Source organism: Gopherus evgoodei, unplaced genomic scaffold, assembly GCF_007399415.2.
Source record: "Gopherus evgoodei ecotype Sinaloan lineage unplaced genomic scaffold, rGopEvg1_v1.p scaffold_48_arrow_ctg1, whole genome shotgun sequence".
NCBI classification, from domain to species: domain Eukaryota; kingdom Metazoa; phylum Chordata; order Testudines; family Testudinidae; genus Gopherus; species Gopherus evgoodei.
This window is the reverse complement of record NW_022060069.1, coordinates 1,566,363-1,584,357: the sequence shown is the minus strand read 5'-3', so window position 1 is coordinate 1,584,357 and position 17,995 is coordinate 1,566,363. Positions and strand designations below refer to the sequence as shown.

Genomic DNA, 17,995 nt, shown 5'->3' with positions numbered 1-17,995 from the left:
CTCATTGCACAAGGGGGTTATGTGCCCTGGGGATCCTGCATCCCCTGTTCCAGCAGCCCTGCCCGGCGGCTGGAGGGAAGCCAACCCTCATTGCACAAGGGGGTTATGTGCCCTGGGGATCCTGCACCCCCTGTTCCAGCAGCCCTGCCCGGGGGCTGGAGGGAAGCCAACCCTCATTGTACAAGGGGGTTATGTGCCCTGGGGATCCTGCACCCCCTGTTCCAGCAGCCCTGCCCGGGGGGTGGAGGGAAGCCAACCCTCATTGCACAAGGGGGTTATGTGCCTTGGGGATCCTGCACCCCCTGTTCCAGCAGCCCTGCCCGGGGGCTGGAGGGAAGCCAACCCTCAGTTGCACAAGGGGGTTACGCAAGAGGCAGCGATGCCAGAGCCCTGCCCGCCGGGGATAAAACCGCCTGCAGCGCTGGATTGCGGAGAAGCGCAGCGGAGCGGAGGAAGCTCCCAGCCAGCCATGGATCTCCTGGGAGCCGTCACCCTGTTCCTGGTCATCTGCCTCTCCTGCCTCCTGCTCCTCTCCACCTGGCGGCAAATGCAGGGCCGGGGGAAAATGCCCCCAGGGCCCACCCCGCTGCCCCTCCTCGGGAACCTGCTGCAGGTCCAGCTCAGCAATATGCGCAAGTCGCTCATGAAGGTTGGTGCGCTCTGCCCGGGACGTCCCGGGGAGCCCTGACCTCTCGACAGCCCCGCGCCACAGATAATGGTGCCAAGGCTCCAGGAATTGCAGATTAATCTTTAATTAACGACTATTTCAAGCAGTGAAAACTCGAGGAATGCGTCCAACCAAAATTGCCCACCCTACCGCAGAGCCTCCAGCCTGCTCAGCCTGTAGGAGCTTTGTTAACTTTCCGTGACGAGCCTGACCCTGGTATCTCTGGGCGGGGCTGGGGAGAGGCGCAGGGAGTATCGGGGGGCAGAGGCGGGGCATGGAGGGATGGAGGAGGGACAGACTGGGTGGGGTGGGACGGGGTTTGCTGTGTGAGGGAGAGGGGCAAGGGTTGGGGGTGTGGGGCGGGGGGTCATGGGGTGGGAGAGCACGGGAAGGGAAAGGTGGTGGGCTGCGATGGGGGTGCAGAAGGGGAGGGGAGGGTGGGTGGATGGTGGGGGTGTGGAGGGGTTGGTTGATTGGACGGGGAGAGTTGGGGGTGCTCTGTGGGGAGCAAGGAGGAGCAGGGCACTGTCTCTGTGTGTCCCTGATGCTTCATCCCCATGTCTCACGATGTCTCCATCTCCATCTCAGATCAGTGAGCGCTACGGCCCCGTCTACACCCTCCACCTGGGACCCCGGCGGGTGGTGGTGCTGTGCGGCTACCGGGCGGTGACAGAGGCCCTGCTGGACCAGGCCGAGGACTTTGGTGGGCGTGGGAAACAAGCCACCTTCGACTGGATCTTCCGTGGCTATGGTCAGTGGCGTCTGTGGGAGGGGAGCGAGCCGGGGGTAGCAGAGGGGGCAGGTCCCGGCCAGGGCTGCAGCTGGTGAAAATCTTGCGGCTCATCCACTTAGTCCTGACCTGCTCCAGCTGGAGACGTGCCCCAAACTTGGGGCAGAGAGGAGCAGGGGGCTGGCGGGGCTGTTCCCAGCAATCCCGGAAATATCTGTCTTTATGTAACCACCGATCGACACAGGGACCAGCCTCCCACCTGTTAGATCCTGAGTCAGATCCACCGCTCAGCTCTGCTGGGCTATGCAAGGGGAACATCTCCGTGGGTCCAAAGTGAATTTTTTTAGGGCAAAAGCTCTCCTTTAGAAGGAGGCGGAAAGTCAATGAAATTCCCTCCCTCTCTACATTTCATTCGGCGTCGTTTCTATTTGTTTTCAGTGAAAACCTCCTTGAAGTTAAGAAATGAGGGGATAAAAAATGAAAATGTGGAGACCTCAAAGACACGTGAATGTGCAGGAGGAGCAGACTAGGGACACGGGGTTCCCAGGAAATTCTGCACCATCAGAAGGGAAATCGTGTCTTACTGATCTGTTAGAGTTCTTTGAAGGAGTCAACAAACGTGGACAAGGGGGATCCAGTGGACACAGTGTACTTAGATTTCCAGAAAGCCTTTGACAAGGTCCCTCAACAAAGGCTCTTACGTAAATTAAGCTGTCATGGGTTAAAAGGGAAGGTCCTTTCATGGATTGAGAACTGGTTAAAAGACAGGGAACAAAGGGTAGGAATTAATGGTAAATTCTGAGAACGGAGAGGGGTAACTAGTGGTGTTCCCCAAGGGTCAGTCCTAGGACCAATCCTATTCAACTTATTCATAAATGATCTGGAGAAAGGGGTAAACAGTGAGGTGGCAAAGATAGTGAAGAGCAAAGCAGACTGTGAAGAACTTCAAAAAGATCTCACAAAACTAAGCGATTGGGCAACAAAATGGCAAATGAAATTTAATGTGGATAAATGTAAAGTAATGCACATTGGAAAAAATAACCCCAACTATACATACAATATGATGGGGGCTAATTTAGCTACAAGAAGTCAGGAAAGAGATCGTGGAGTCATCATGGACAGTTCTCTGAAGATGTTCGCGCAGTGTGCAGAGGCCGTCAAAAAAGCAAACAGGATGTTAGGAATCTTTAAAAAGGGGATAGAGAATAAGACTGAGAATATATTATTGCCCTTATATAAATTTATGGTATGCCCACATCTTGAATACTGCATACAGATGTGGTCTTCTCACCTCCAAAAAGATATACTGGTGTTAGAAAAGGTTCAGAGAAGGGCAACTAAAATGATTAGGGGTTTGGAGAGGGTCCCATATGAGGAGAGATTAAAGGGGCTGGGACTTTTCAGGCTGGAAAAGAGGAGACTAAGGGGGGATATGATAGAGGTCTATAAAATCATGTGATGTGGAGAAAGTGGATAAGGAAAAGTTATTTACTTATTCCCATAATCAAGAACTAGGGGTCACCAAATGAAATGAATGGGCAGCAGGTTTAAAACAAATAAAAGGACATTCTCCTTCACGCAGCGCACAGTCAACCTGTGGAACTCCTTGCCTGAGGAGGTTGTGAAGACCCAGGACTATAACAGGGTTTAAAAGAGAACTGGATAAATGCAGGCTGGGTAAGGAAGGGTGTCCCTGGCCTCTGTTTGTCAGAGGGTGGAGATGGACGGCAGGAGAGAGATCCCCCTCGCCCCCCTGCGGATATTTCAGGGCACGAACTGGCTCTCCATATTATATGTTTGTTCAGCACCTAATGCCGTTGGATCCCAGCCACCAGCTGCCCCCACGATACAGTGAATAAAATAAATCCGCAGCCCAGCTCAGGGCAGGACTGGCCTGCGGAAAGGGTTCTCATTAGCGTCCCCTAGTGGTTGATTGCATTGTGGGGTACTGCAAACAGCCCCATTCGGGCCCCCTGCATCATGGTCTGGTTCCTTACTCCTTCCTCCGCCCCTCAGGAGTGGCCTTCAGCAACGGGGAGAGGGCGAAGCAGCTGCGCCGCTTGTCCATCACCACGCTGAGGAACTTCGGGGTGGGCAAGCGAGGCATCGAGGAGCGGATCCTGGAGGAGGCTCATTTCCTGCTGGAAGCCTTGCGGGGCACGAAAGGTTTGTCTGTGTCCTGTTCCTCCAGTGCCGGGGCCACGTGAGTCAGGGGGGTTCAGACCCCCAGCTGGTGGGAACTGACCAGAGCTCCACTGGGGTCAATGGGGCCAGACCCCCAGCTGGTGCAAATTGTCATCACTCCGTTGACCTCGACACCAGTTTACACCAGTTGAGGGTCTTACCTGTGGATCTTTGTAAAGATGGGCAGTGTCATAGCGCCCATTGTGCAGGTGGGGAAACTGAGTCACGGAGTGGGGAAGTGCTCACCCCGTAGGCCAGTGAGTGGGGTTCCAGCCTAGGAGGTGTGGGCTCAAATCCCTGCTCCGCCTGATTACCTCTGTGACCAGGGCGCCACCATAGGATGTAATATGTAGCCTGTGTATGTGAGGTGTCAGGACATGTGCAAAGCTGCCTGCATGTCTGGCAGGGAAGGGGAGGAGAAGGCAAACAGGTGGGCCAGCGATCTGAGCAGATAAACAGACAGCGGGTCAGCAAACGAATCTCCATGCTAGGCAGAAAAAGCCTTTGTCAGTATTGGATGAAGGACTTTGGAACTGTGGATTTAAGGCTGGCGTGTTGGTCTCTTGCTGACTCGCTGCCTGGGGTCCATCTGGGATCGGCTGCGTTCCCGGTGACGGGCTCAGACGGTGGCAGAGCTGGGGAGAGAACCGGTGGCTCACAAGGGCGGGGCTAGTTTTCCCCCACGCCACCTCGCTGCCTCTGCGTGGCACTGCGGGGTCGACCCTCCAGGTGCAGTTCAGCCAGGTGTAATATGTCGGCCCAGTAGTGGCCCTCTCCCTGTACAAAAAGAAAGGAGTAGGTCCAATGAGAAATCAAGATCCTGAGACTGACAGTCCCCTGGGCCAATGGGGAGAGGCCACTGCTGAAGGTCAGCCTGAATGATGGGGCAGACCAGCCAATGAGGGAGTTAAGAGCCCAGGGGTCCATCATCCATGTGAGCGGGAGCTGTCAGAAGCAAAGGAGGGCAGAGCTAAGGGGAAAGCAGCTAGGCTGGAGGCAGAGCTGGGGAGCTGGAGCAGCCGGGACCCGGGGCAGCGCAGAGCAGCCACGCAGAGGCATAGCCCAGGCCAAGCTGCAAGGGGAGCCACAGGGCCAGAGCTGGGATAAGAGGCACCGGCCAGGCCACACGTAACCCTGCAGCCAAGCGTGGCGAGTGGCTGGGGCGAGCCAGTGGGGCCCTGGGCAGGGAGATGTCGCCAGACCAGAGATCTTGCAGACTGGACTGAGAGGGGGGCTGTGACCCAAATGGGGGGGCGACGCTGGGGAGAAGAGTCCTGGCATCTGAGCAGGTGGGCACTGCCAGGGCAGGGGTCCGACCCGAAGTCACCACAGCAGAGCCAGGGTCTGGGACTGGTGAGGAAAAGGCGGTGAACTGGTCTCACATCCCAGAGCCGGCCGGTTGCAATGTCCCCGTGCCCATGCGGCGGGGTCCTTGTTCCCTACCTCTCCCATTGCACCTGAGTTCTTAGAGGTATTTCATAGGGTTAGGGGTAGGTTTGAATGTAATGCTCGGATCCGTGGGTCGAGGAAGCGAAGACCCCGCAGTGGAGACACCCTGGCCCCTCTCCGAAGTGACCCTGAGGAGAATCAGGGTGCAGCCCCCCAGAACCTGGGGCCCAGCCCTGTCAGGGTTATGAGGGCGCTGCTGCGTGGGAGGATGAAGGAAGTGACAGCGAGAACTCAGATCCTGTGGCCAGCCTGTGTGCATAGCAGGACCCTTCCCCTGCTGACACACGCGTGAAGACGGCAGGTGGGGGGGCAGGAGCGACTCGGGGAGGCTGTGGGTCCATGGAGGGGAGACGGTCCGTGGCACAGCCTCCCGGCTCACCTGTGCCCCACCCAACGCTGGTTGTACCCCCTAGGTTTGCCCTTTGACCCCACCTACATCCTGAGCCGCACGGTGTCCAACGTCATCAGCTCCGTGGTCTTCGGGGACCGGTTCGACTATGAGGACGAGGAGTTCCTCTCCCTCTTGTACATGATCAATGAGAGCTTCCAATTCACTGCCACGGCCTGGGGGCAGGTACGCCGGGGGGGCGCCCCAGGCCATGTCCTACGGCTCCGAGACGTGCCTGCCCCGGGCTGCGGGATCAGGGGGAGCACTGGTTAGCTAGGGGAGCGGAGGGGGATGCGAGAACGCTGGGAGGGCAGCGAAGAGGAAAACCTGGGACCTGCTGTGATGGGTGTGAAAGAGCTGGACAGTCTGAATGGGGAGAGATGGACAGACAGACGGGTGTGGCCAGGGATGGCTAGATCACCTCTCAACCACCCTGTGTTCAGCGGGGTCTTTGCTCTCCCTGCCCCTCAGCTCTACGAGATGTTCTCGGACACCATGTGCTACCTGCCCGGCCCCCAACGCGCAGCCTTCAAGCAACTGGCAGGGCTGGAGAAGTTCATCGAGAGGAAGGTGAAGGTGAACCAGAAGACCCTGGACCCCAGCGCCCCTCGGGATTTCATCGACTGCTTCCTGGTCAAAATGCAGCAGGTACCGGCCGTAGCCGGAGGGGACAGCTCAGTTTGGTTGGCGTCAGGCCTGAGAGACCAAACGGCCCGATCGTAATCAGGGGTTCAACTGGTAACGGGGTCTGTTCAGGCCTCAAACCTTCTGGGGCAGAGAAATCGAGCCTCAGAGATAGTGAAGAACAACACGCTTTGGTGAAAGCACTGGGCTGGAACTCAGGAGATCTGGGCTCTGACCCCTGGTGTGGCCTTAGTTGAATCACAGCATTGCACTGTGACTTAGTTTCCCCATCCGTACAATGGGTTGAGAGCCATCCTCTCAGACTGTAAGCGCCTAGGAGCAGGGATTGTCTTTTGCTCCACTTTTGTGCAGCATCCTGAAGTGGGTGGGGGCCCTGCTCCCGGCTGGCGGCTGTGAGCACAGTGAATCTGAGCTCAGTCACAGCCCCGGAGTTCTCTCAAATGTCCCTTTCTTCCCCTGTGGTCTTTTAAAGGAAAAGGAAAATCCTTCCTCTGAGTTTTCCATGAAGAACATTGTTCTGACGGTGCTCACCATCTTCTTCGCCGGGACGGAGACCATCAGCACCACCCTGCGCTACGGCTTCCTGATCCTGCTGAAATACCCGGAGATCGAAGGTAACTGCAAAGGGAGGACAAAGGAACCACAAAGGGCCAGATCCTCAGCTGGTGTAAATCAGCCAGACTCTGGTGAGGGCAGCAGCAGTTCCTCCATTTACACCATCTCCGGATGGGGCCAGAGAGTCACAGCTCAGCAGTGAGTTTGACATGGGAGCAGGGTCCTGTTCGTGTTGCTCCATCGTGAGTCAAAGGAAGCCAGCGGTCAGGGAACGCCAGGTCAGCCAGGCCAGCATGACTATGGCAAGCTGAAATGCCAGGGGTTGTATTCTGACCAGTCAGTCCAGAGTTAACCACTGACTGCAGTGGGGACAAGGCCAGATCCTGATCTCAGCTTCCATGGGGTCACTCCAGAGTCACTCCCTTACTGCAGTGGGGCAGGGCCAGATCCTGATCTCAGCTCCCTGGGGTCAATCCAGAGTCACTCCCTGCCTGCAGTGGGGTCAGGGCCAGATCCTGATCTCAGCTCCCTGGGATCAATCCAGAGTCACTCCCTGCCTGCAGTGGGGTCAGGGCCGGATCCTGATCTCAGCTTCCACGGGGTCACTCCAGAGTCACTCCCTGACTGCGGCGGGGTCAGGGCCGGATCATGATCTCAGCTCCCACGGGAAGATTGGTGGAATTGGCAGTGTCCCCAGGTGGCCACAGAGCTGCATGCCAGCTCCATGCCAGCCCCACACTGAGCCTTCAGCACGGGCCCCCCCCTTTGAGCTCTGCTGATGTCTCTGCAGAAAGGATCCACGAGGAGATTGACCGGGTGATTGGGCGGAACCGCACCCCGAGCATGGAGGACCGGAGCCAGATGCCCTACACCAACGCTGTCATCCATGAGTTCCAGAGGTTCTGTGACGTCATCCCCATGGGCCTGGCACGCCGGGTGACCAGGGACACCCAGTTCCGGGGATACACTATTCCCAAGGTAGGGTCCTGGGGCGTCTATCCCCCACCCCGCCCCATGGCTGTGCAGGGCTCAGCACTGTCGCTTTCTCTGGAGTCCAGCGCAGTGCTGCAGACAGGGCAGTGCACCGGGCTCGATGCTGCCTCTGGGAAGTCGGGTCACCTAGTGGGCATGGCGCCGGACTGGGACTCATGAGACTTTGTTTCTATTCCCAGCTCAACTACTAGCTCAGCATGTGATCTAGGGCATTGCCCCGTGCCTCAGTTTCCCCCACATGTTAAATGAACAAACGGTGTTAATGACTCTCCAACACTTTTCTATTTACACTGGAAGCCCTTTGGGACAGGGAATATCACTCCCTTTGTCCAGTGCCCGGCACAACGGGGCCCCGATTGCAGCTGGGGCCTCTGGGAGGTGCCGTAATACACCTAACAATAACATTCATCCATGTGGATAAATACCCTTAGCCTGACCTCTAGTGCCATCTTAAAATGCACACGGTGGGTACGGAAAGCCTGTGCACATCAATACAGGCACAGCCGCTGAGGGCCTGGTCCAGTATTGTTATTAGTTGTATTTTGTATTCCCATCATGCCGAAGAGCCGCAGTCACGGACAGGACCCCACCGCGCTCGGTGCTGTACAAATACACACAAAAGACGCTGCCCCATAGAGCTTGCAATCTCAGCGTTAATCCGCAGGGGCAGCATGGTGAGAACGAGGAGTCCGGACTCCTGGGTTCCCTTCCCAGCTCCGGGCGGAGCCGAGTGCAGTAGCTAGAGCAGAGGGCGTTGGGAGACACATGCCGAGACGTGAACGTTGGATTGTAGCCTGACCAGGCTTCTGCAATTTAATATTTGCTTTTGCTGCAAATTCCTCCCGTAGCTGAAGATGACCCTGAATCGTGCCCCAACATCTGCGCTGTGGCTTATCTGTGTTTAATCACTGCTGCTTGTCGCCTTCTCCTCCCCCAGGGGACGGAGGTGTACCCGATGCTGGGATCCGTGCTGTATGACCCCACACAATTCAGCAACCCCGACACCTTCGACCCCGGCCATTTCTTGGATGGGAACGGCCAGTTTAAGAAGAGTGACGCCTTCGTGCCCTTCTCAATAGGTACGAATCCCTCCGCAGAGTTCGGTTCCCAGCGTCCCAAGCAGCGAGATCCGGGCCTGGCCTGGCCGCCCGGCCACTAGACCTCACCCTGCATGGAGAGAATTGTGAGGCCAGATCGCCCCTTGGTGTAAATCAGTGTCACCCCAGTGGAGTCAGTGGGGCCAGATCCTCAGCTGGTGTAAATCAGTGTCACTCCACTGGAGTCAGTGGGGCCAGATCCTCAGCCGGTGTAAATCAGTGTCACTCCACTGGAGTCAGTGGGGCCAGATCCTCAGCTGGTGTAAATCAGTGTCACTCCACTGGAGTCAGTGGGGCCAGATCCTCAGCCGGTGTAAATCAATGTCACTCCACTGGAGTCAGTGGGGCCAGATCCCCAGCCGGTGTAAATCAGTGTCACTCCACTGGAGTCAGTGGGACCAGATCATCAGCTGGTGTAAATCAGTGTCACTCCACTGGGATGAAGGAGGCTGTTCACACACACTCCGGGGTAGGTGTGCGCTGAAGCCCGTTGGGGAATCGGGGCCTTGTGAGCAGGGTCCGATCAGGTTAGATGATCCCAACGGGCCCTTCTGGCCAGAGAATCTGGGTCCTGAGCGTTTTATTTCTCTGTCCTCCTGGTCCTCACAGTCCATCCCAGCTCAGTATCATTAAACAGGGCGATGGGGGTAATTCTACATTGGCACCTTTATCGGCGAAACACGACCATGTCACAAATTGACATCCATGTTGCCAAATTGTTTGTGTTGGAAAGAAAGGAGCCAGAACTCTGAACAAATCAAAATGTTGCAAGACTTTCTAAACCAGGCGTTTCCATTTTTCAGTGAGAAACTAGTTAGAGTTTCAAAATTTTCTCTAACTTTTTTTAAGTCAAAAATGTTTGAAACGAAGCCAAAGGTTGATAAAAATTTCATCTCAGCTCAACTCAAACATTTCGTTTTGACTCAATCGAAACTTGGATTGAGTCAAAATGAAATGTTTCAGTCGGGCCGAGATGAAATGTTTTCCAACCATTCGATGTGACGAAAATCTCGAACAGTTTCATTTTACTTCGGTGCGAAACAATGTTTTTTTCCAGTTTTTCTGAAAAATCCATTATTCGCTCAGCTGCAGGGCAGAGAGCACCCATCCTTTGAACCAAGCCTGTGAGTGCTTCTCCATCAAAGTTGGGCCTGATGAAAACCACTAACCCCTCCCAGCACAGGAATGTCATGCAGCTGCCCCCTCTACATATCTTCAGATGAATGGCACTCAATTTCCCCAGCAATCCCCACTGCTCCAGACTGGGGCAGAGTTTGGACAAGGGGTGAGACCCACTCCCAGAATCTCTCCTGCCCCGGGCACCCTGCTCCGGCCGGGCCATGACGCCTCCTTTGTCCTCTCTCCTAGGGAAAAGGTATTGTTTCGGGGAGATGCTGGCACGCATGGAGCTCTTCCTCTTCATCACCAGCATCCTGCAGAACTTCCGCTTCTGCTCCCCCGTGGAGCCCAAAGACATCGACATCTCCCCGAAGCTGGTCGGGTTCGCCACCCTGCCCCGCAGCTATGAGATCTGCCTGGTCCCACGCTAGCAGCCCCTCGGAACAGACTCATAGACTTTAGGGTCAGAAGGGACCAATATGATCCCATCTCTGGAGATATTTAAGAGTAGGTTATATTAAATGTCTATTAGGGATGGTCTGGACAATATTTGGTCCTGCCATGAGGGCAGGGGACTGGACTCGATGACCTCTCGAGGTCCCTTCCAGTCCTAGAGTCTATGAATCTATGACTCTATGATCATCTAGTCTGACCTCCTGCACAAAGCAGGCCACAGAACCCTACCCATCCACTTCTATAACAAACCCCTAACCTATGTCCGAGTTACTGAAGTCTTCAAATTGTGATTTGAAGACCTCAAGCTGCAGAGAATCCACCAGCAAGTGACCCATGCCCCATGCTGCAGAGGAAGGCGAAAAACCTCCAGGGCCTCTGCCAGTCTTCCCTGGAGGAAAATTCCTTCCCGACCCCAAATGTGGCGATCAGCTAAACCCTGAGCATGTGGGCAAGACTCACCAGCCAGCACTCAGGAAAGAATTCTCTGCAGTAACTCAGATCCCATCCCATCCCACATCCCATCACCGACCACTGGGCATACTTATCTGCTGATAATCAAAGATCAATTGCCAAAATTAAGCTATCCCATCATACCATCCCTTCCATAAACTTATCAAGCTTAGTCTTAAAGCCAGATATGTCTTTTGCCCCCACTACTCCCCTTGGAAGGCTGTTCCAGAACTTCACCCCTCTAATGGTTAGAAACCTTCTTCTAATTTCAAGTCTAAACGTCCTAGTATCCAGTTTATACCCATTTGTTCTCGTGTCTACATTGGTACTAAACTTAAATAATTCCTCTCCCTCCCTAATATTAATCCTCTGATAATATTTATAAAGAGCAAGCATATCCCCCCTCAGCCTTCTTTTGGTTAGACTAAACAAGCCAAGCTCTTTGAGTCTCCTTTCATATGACAGGTTTTCCATTCCTCGGATCATTCTAGTGGCCCGTCTCTGAACCTGTTCCAGTTTGAATTCATCCTTCTTAAACATGGGAGACCAGAACTGCACACAGTATTCCAGATGAGGTCTCACCAGCGCCTTATATAACGGTACTAACACCTCCTTATTTTTGCTGGAAATACCTTGCCTGATGCATCCTAAAACCGCATTAGCTTTTTTAACGGCCATATCACATTGGCGGCTCATAGTCATCCTGTGATCAACCAATACTCCAAGGTCCTTCTCCTCCTCTGTTGCTTCCAACTGATGTGTCCCCAATCTATATCTAAAATTCTTATTATTAATCCCTAAGTGCATGACCTTGCACTTTTCACTATTAAATTTCATCCTATTACTATTACTCCAGTTTACAAGGTCATCCAGATCTTCCTGTATGATATCCCGGACCTTCTCTGTGCTAGCAATACCCCCCAGCTTCGTGTCATCCGCAAACTTTATTAGCACATTCCTGCTTTTTGTGCCAAGGTCAGTAATAAAAAGGTTAAATAAGATTGGTCCCAGAACCGATCCTTGAGGAACTCCACTAGTAACTTCCTTCCAGCCTGACAGTTCACCTTTCAGTACGACCCGTTGGAGTCTCCCCTTCAACCAGTTCCTTATCCACCTTTCAATTCTCATATTGATCCCCATCTTTTCCAATTTGACTAATAATTCCCCATGTGGAACCATGTCAAATGCCTTACCGAAATCGAGGTAAATTAGATCTACCACATTTCCCTTGTCTAAATAGTCTGTCACCTTCTCAAAGAAGGAGATCAGGTTGGTTTGGCACGATCTACCTTTAGTAAAACCATGTTGTAATTTGTCCCAATTACAATTGACCTCAATGTCCTTAACTACTTTCTCCTTCAAAATTTTTTCCAAGACCTTACATACTACAGATGTAAAACTAACAGGCCTATAGTTACTCGGATCACTTTTTTTCCCTTTCTTAAAGATAGGAACTATGTTAGCAATTCTCCAGTCGTACGGTACAACCCGAGTTTACCGATTCATTAAAAATTCTCGCTAACGGGCTTGCAATTTCATGCACCAGTTCCTTTAATATTCTCGGATGAAGATTATCTGGGCCCTCCGATTTTGTCCCATTAAGCTGTTCAAGTATGGCTTCTACCTCAGATGTGGTAATATCCACCTCCATATCCTCATTCCCGTTTGTCATCCTTCCATTACCCCTAAGCTCCTCATTAGCCTTATTAAAGACTGAAGCAAAGTACTTATTTAGATATTGGGCCATGCCTAGGTTATCCTTAACCTCCTTTCCATCCTCAGTGTTTAGCGGTCCCACTTCTTCTTTCTTTGTTCCATAGCCATATAAATAAGAAGAAAACCTTTTACTATTGGTTTTAATTCCCTTTGCAAGGTCCAACTCTACATGGCTTTTAGCCTCTCTCACTTTATCCCTACATGTTCTGACCTCACTAAGGCAGCTTTCCTTACTAATCCCACCCTTCTTCCACTCCTTGGAGGCTTTCTGCTTTTTCTTAATCACCTCTCTGAGATTCTTGCTCATCCAGCTTGGTCTACAACTCCTGCCTATGGTTTTTTTCCCCTTTCTTGGGATGCAGGCTTCTGATAATTTCTTCAGCTGTGACTTAAAGTAATTCCAGGCCTCCTCCACATTTAGATCCACAAGTTCTTCAGTCCAATCCACTTCCCTAACTAATTTCCTTAATTCTTTAAAGTTAGCCCTTGAGAAGTCAAAAACCCTAGTCCCAGATCTATTTTTGTTTATCCTTCCATCTAGTTTGAACTGAATTAGCTCATGAGCCTCAACTAGAGTATTGTGTCCAGTTCTGGGCACTGCATTTCAAGAAAGATGTGGAGAGATTGGAGAGGGTCCAGAGAAGAGCAACAAGAATGATTAAAGGTCTTGAGAACATGACCTATGAAGGAAGGCTGAAGGAATTGGGTTTGTTTAGTTTGGAAAAGAGAAGACTGAGAGGGGACATGATAGCAGTTTTCAGGTATCTAAAAGGGTGTCACAGGAGGAGGGAGAAAACTTGTTCACCTTAGCCTCCAATGATAGAACAAGAAGCAATGGGCTTAAACTGCAGCAAGGGAGATTTAGGTTGGACATTAGAAAAAAGTTCCTAACTGTCAGGGTAGTTAAACACTGGAATAGATTGCCTAGGGAAGTTGTGGAATCTCCATTGCTGGAGATATTTAAGAGTAGGTTAGATAAATGTCTATTAGGGATGGTCTAGACAGTATTTGGTCCTGCCATGAGGGCAGGGGACTGGACTCGATGACCTCTCGAGGTCCCTTCCAGTCCTAGAGTCTATGAGTCTATGATCACTCGAACCAAGGTTGTCCCCTACAACCATTTCTTCTATGAGGTCCTCACTACTCACTACTCACCAAAACCAAATCTAAAATGGCATCCCCTCTTGTTGGTTCTTCAACTACTTGGTGAAGAAATCCATCAGCTATCACATCCAGAAATATCTGAGCCCTACTATTCTTACTAGCACTTGTCCTCCAGTCTATATCTGGGAAGTTAAAGTCTCCCATGATCACACATTTCCCATTAGTGTTTACTTCATTAAAAACATTAAAGAGGTCTCTATCCATATCCAGATCTGATCCCGGCGGTCTGTAGCACACCCCAAGCACTATCTCAGGGGAGGCTCTAGTAGCTTTCTTTCCCAGTGTGATTTTTGCCCAGACAGACTCTGTCTTGTCCATTCCATCACTTCTTATTTCTTTACAGTTAACCTCATCATTGATATACAATGCTACTCCACCACCTTTGCCTTTATTTCTGTCTTTCCTAAACAGCACATAGCCTTCAATACCTGTACTCCAGTCATGACTACTATTCCACCACGTTTCTGTTATCCCTATAATATCCGGTTTCACTTCCTGCACCAGTAGCTCTAGTTCCTCCATTTTGTTCCCTAGGCTCCTCGCAGTAGAGTACAGACATCTTAATTTTTGCCGTTTGGCTTCACTGACATTCTTTACCCGGTTAGGCACAGACATTCCACCACCAGCATCATCTGTTAGTCTGGTATCTATACTACCCTTCCTCCTTATGCCAATTCTTCTGTCCACTGCTGTATCCCCTCTTACCTTGTTTTCCTCACTCTCAAGGTTAAATTCCAGCATGGAGATCACCTGGACATCTCCCAACCATCTCCCCCAAATTCCTACTTTAAAGCTCTCTTAATCAGTTGAGCGAGCCTCCATCCTAGAAGTCTATTTCCCTCCTTACTCAGGTGAAGTCCATCCCGAGAGAACAGTCTTCCGTCCATATATGCTTCCCAATGGCTGTACATCCCAAAGCCCTCCTTATAGCACCACTGCCTGAGCCATCTGTTGATCGCCATAATCTTGTCACACCTTTGTTGCCCTTCTCTAGGAACCAGCAGAATCCCACTGAAGATCACCTGCGCTTTGGGGAGGGAGGGAAGGGAGCAACCTGGGGATGAGGAAGGAAAGACCCAGCCGTGTATCATGTTGAGAACTGGGCCCATCAGAAGAAGGAGCCAAGGGGGTGAATCTCCTGGGGAATCTGGCTGCTGTTTTCCTGCTGCACAAGGGAACGAGATCTCCCCTAATGAGACACTGTCTCTGAGGGTTCGTCTACATGACACACCAAATTCGACCTATAGGTTGCCAACTTACAGCCATGGTGCATGTCCACCCTACCCTCACCAGGGGCGCTTCCCCCCACCTACGAGGGGCAGTGTAGGGGGCTAAGAGCCTAGTCTCTCTGCCCCGCTGGCAGCTTCCTCCCAGGAGCGGAGCTGCCCCACAGGCTCCCAACCAGCTTTCCCCCTGCTCTGCTCCCTGTTTCCTGCCGGGAGCAGAAGCACGTCTCTTGGGGCTTCTCAGCCTCCCCCAGCCCACTCCCCGCCAGGAGCCGGGCACCCCTGTCCATTTCACAGCTCACACGGCTTGCCCAGCTCTTGGCAGGGGCTGCTCGGGCATCACATCCCGGCTCACAGCCGGAAGCAGTGTCCAGCCACCCAGCTCTCCAGGGGAGCGGGGCTGAGGAAGGGACTTTCCTGTCAGTTTCACCACTCCTGCCATGCAATTGACGAGACAGCTGATGTAAGGGAGGCAGGTCTGTGTAGTAAGACACTCACATCTGTGGGGCGAAGGCTGTAGTGTGGACACTGACATCATGGGACCCACACAAGCTGCCTTCTGTCAACCTAACAGTGCAGTGTAGACCTGGGTTCAGTCTCTCTCTCTCTCTCTCTCTCACACACACACACAAAATTCTATTCCAAGCATCTTGCAGATTGTGTGCAACTTTGAGGATCTTTCAATTTGGTGAAGATTGGTGGGAGGGGGGGCATTTACAAATGGGGAATTTCAGGGCAAACAAATATGTTGCCAGCCAAATTTCAAAATTCGCAGTATCTTTCCAAAATCCAATTTGGGGCCTTCTCAGTTCAGGCTCTTTAGGGGGTGGGGAAGTGAATTGTGTTGAAATCCCACAGCTTTAATGGGGAATTTAGAGGTGAAGGTTTGTACCAGGCCCCAAATTCGACAGGTTCCCTTTCAAACAGAAACCTTTTCCCATAGCTGTACCCTCCGATTGGCATATGGCTTCAGATGGGGTGGTGATCATTTGCGTGGGGGTGCCAGACTTTGGCTTGCTCTCGGCACCGGGATGAATCTGACCTGCCGCTGTCTCTCCCTGGAGTGTGCATCCGTCACTGGTCACCTTTTAAAATAAAGCTGCAATGCAACTTTCTCTTTCCCCTTTGTTACCCGGTATTCACAGCAGCCGTTGCTGAGCGCCTGGAGGAATATGCTCCTCGGGAAACTTCTGTTCTCCGTTATGTCCGTGTAAATCTGAGGTAACTCCACTGACGTTGGTCTCACTCAGGCCGTTTACACTGATTCACCTGAGGTTTTTTCTTTCAGTTTCTCACCGGAATAAAAACCCAACAAATAAATTGTCCCAGACCAAAAACCACCCGAACCGAAATGAAGAAAACCAGCCTGCCATTTGAAAGAGTTTTTGGTTAGTTCCTCAGAATGGCTTTACATCCAAAACGCAGTTTGTCCAGTTTTCATTGTTTAATTCTTCAGCTGTTTTTTTAAATGCTTTTTTGTTTGTTTTTTATAAACATCTAGCTACATTTCAAACCAAAGCATCATTTTGAAAAGAAAAGTCGAGGCATTTCATTGCGAACAGACGGACACAAACTTTTTCAACTTTAAAGGGGGAAAAATCAGGTTTTTTGTGGCTGGAACTATTTGCTGAATTGGACCCACATTCATGACTAGTTTTGGTGCCCTGAAAATGAACTTTGGGGCAAATTTACTATCGGCTGAAAACATTTTGCCCAGCTCTAGACGTGACTCAGAGCCCATCTTGGGGATTAACTTCCCAGTCTAGCTTGCCCGTCTGCCCCTTGCTTTCCTGTATTGAATTCCACCAGCTTCCCCTACGCCTCCCGCAGCGCCAGGCAAGAAGAGGCCCAGAATGCGCACAGCTCAGCTGCGAAGCAAAGCTGGCGTAACTCCCAGTGCAGACAAAGGGAACTGGAGGCTCCTTCCAGTCCAATGTCCTTGGCTGAAGTGTTTCCAGGCTTGGGTGGCTAATATCCCCCCAACCCCCAAGCACAATGTTTGGTCAAGGTGGGAGTGGCCCGATAGTGTTGTACATACAAAACTACAAAGGATCTTTTCAGGGGGCAAGACAAAGATGCCACATTTATTATGATAACAATTTGATTTATGATCAATAACTAATATCTTACTTCTTACTTACACACACACACACACACACACACACACACACACACACACACACACACACACACACACAGCAGATGTTCTGCAGCTGCTGAATAGTCACCTGACCTGGACATAGCTTGGGTTCGTAGCTTGTGGTGACTAACTGGCCAGGAAAGCCAGGCACAAGGACGAGCTGGGTCTCTGTTGGGCCTGCACCGATGTCCTTCCATGTTGAAAGCAGAACGTTACCCTCCAAAATCTCCCATCTCACCCATCTTTTCTGTAGGCTTTAGTTTGAATCCAGAGTCTATAGGTCTTGCTGGGTCAGGCTGCCTCTGGGTTTGGTGACTGATCACCCATCAATTGCAGGCGTGACTGTCAGCCTGGGACCTGGCTTTGATCTTCCTTCCATTGCACCTTTTCTGTTTAGGGTGGACACTTCTTACTTTGTTAGGGCTCTTGTCTGCATCTTCAGCCGGTGGGGTTTGAACTTTATTTCATCAGGACAGGCTGGGGCTGGAGGTTGATTCCATCATCCATCCATACCTCAGTCACACATCTAAACTAGCTAATAAGATTACAGCCGGGTTTGCAGAAAGGAAGGTTGGAGGAAGCTTTTACAAATGGAGTGAGCGTTTTAAAATGGGGTTTGAATTACAATATGGCAAACCGTGAACAGAAGTTACAACGTAGGCAAGTGCAGTGAATGGTGAACAGAAGTTACAACACTGAAACAGTGCAAGTCTCAGTGATTTAAACAGGAATTGGCCTGATAGTGAAACTTACAAAAGGCAGCTGACTGAACAGCTCTGGCTCTTAACAAGCATTTTCATTGTCAATTAGCCAGTTATTGGGGTAACCGGTTTTATGAATGAACGTTGTTTCATTCATAAAACTTTACTTATGAAGTGTGACAAAGTTCCTTCTCTACCTTGGTGGGTCCTGCGCTTATTGGCAGGTTTGCTCACCTCAGTGATCTTCCCCACAGTCTCGGTCAACTTCTCCTGTGTCTGATCAGGAGTGGGAAAGTTTGCGGGGAACCCAGGCCC

The 17,995-nt window shown here is 51.7% G+C and overlaps 1 protein-coding gene across 1 annotated transcript; it reads left to right on the top strand.

Moving 5' to 3' along the window:
- Window positions 1-454: 454 nt before the first annotated feature.
- LOC115642994 (cytochrome P450 2A13-like) lies at window positions 455-10,334 on the top strand. The gene is made up of 9 exons (XM_030546739.1): window positions 455-649; window positions 1,256-1,418; window positions 3,414-3,563; window positions 5,444-5,604; window positions 5,890-6,066; window positions 6,536-6,677; window positions 7,409-7,596; window positions 8,549-8,690; window positions 10,077-10,334. The coding sequence occupies exons 1-9, from the start codon at window positions 470-472 to the stop codon at window positions 10,256-10,258; spliced, it is 1,485 nt and encodes a 494-aa protein (XP_030402599.1). The 5' UTR covers window positions 455-469; the 3' UTR covers window positions 10,259-10,334.
- The last annotated feature ends 7,661 nt before the right edge of the window (window positions 10,335-17,995 follow it).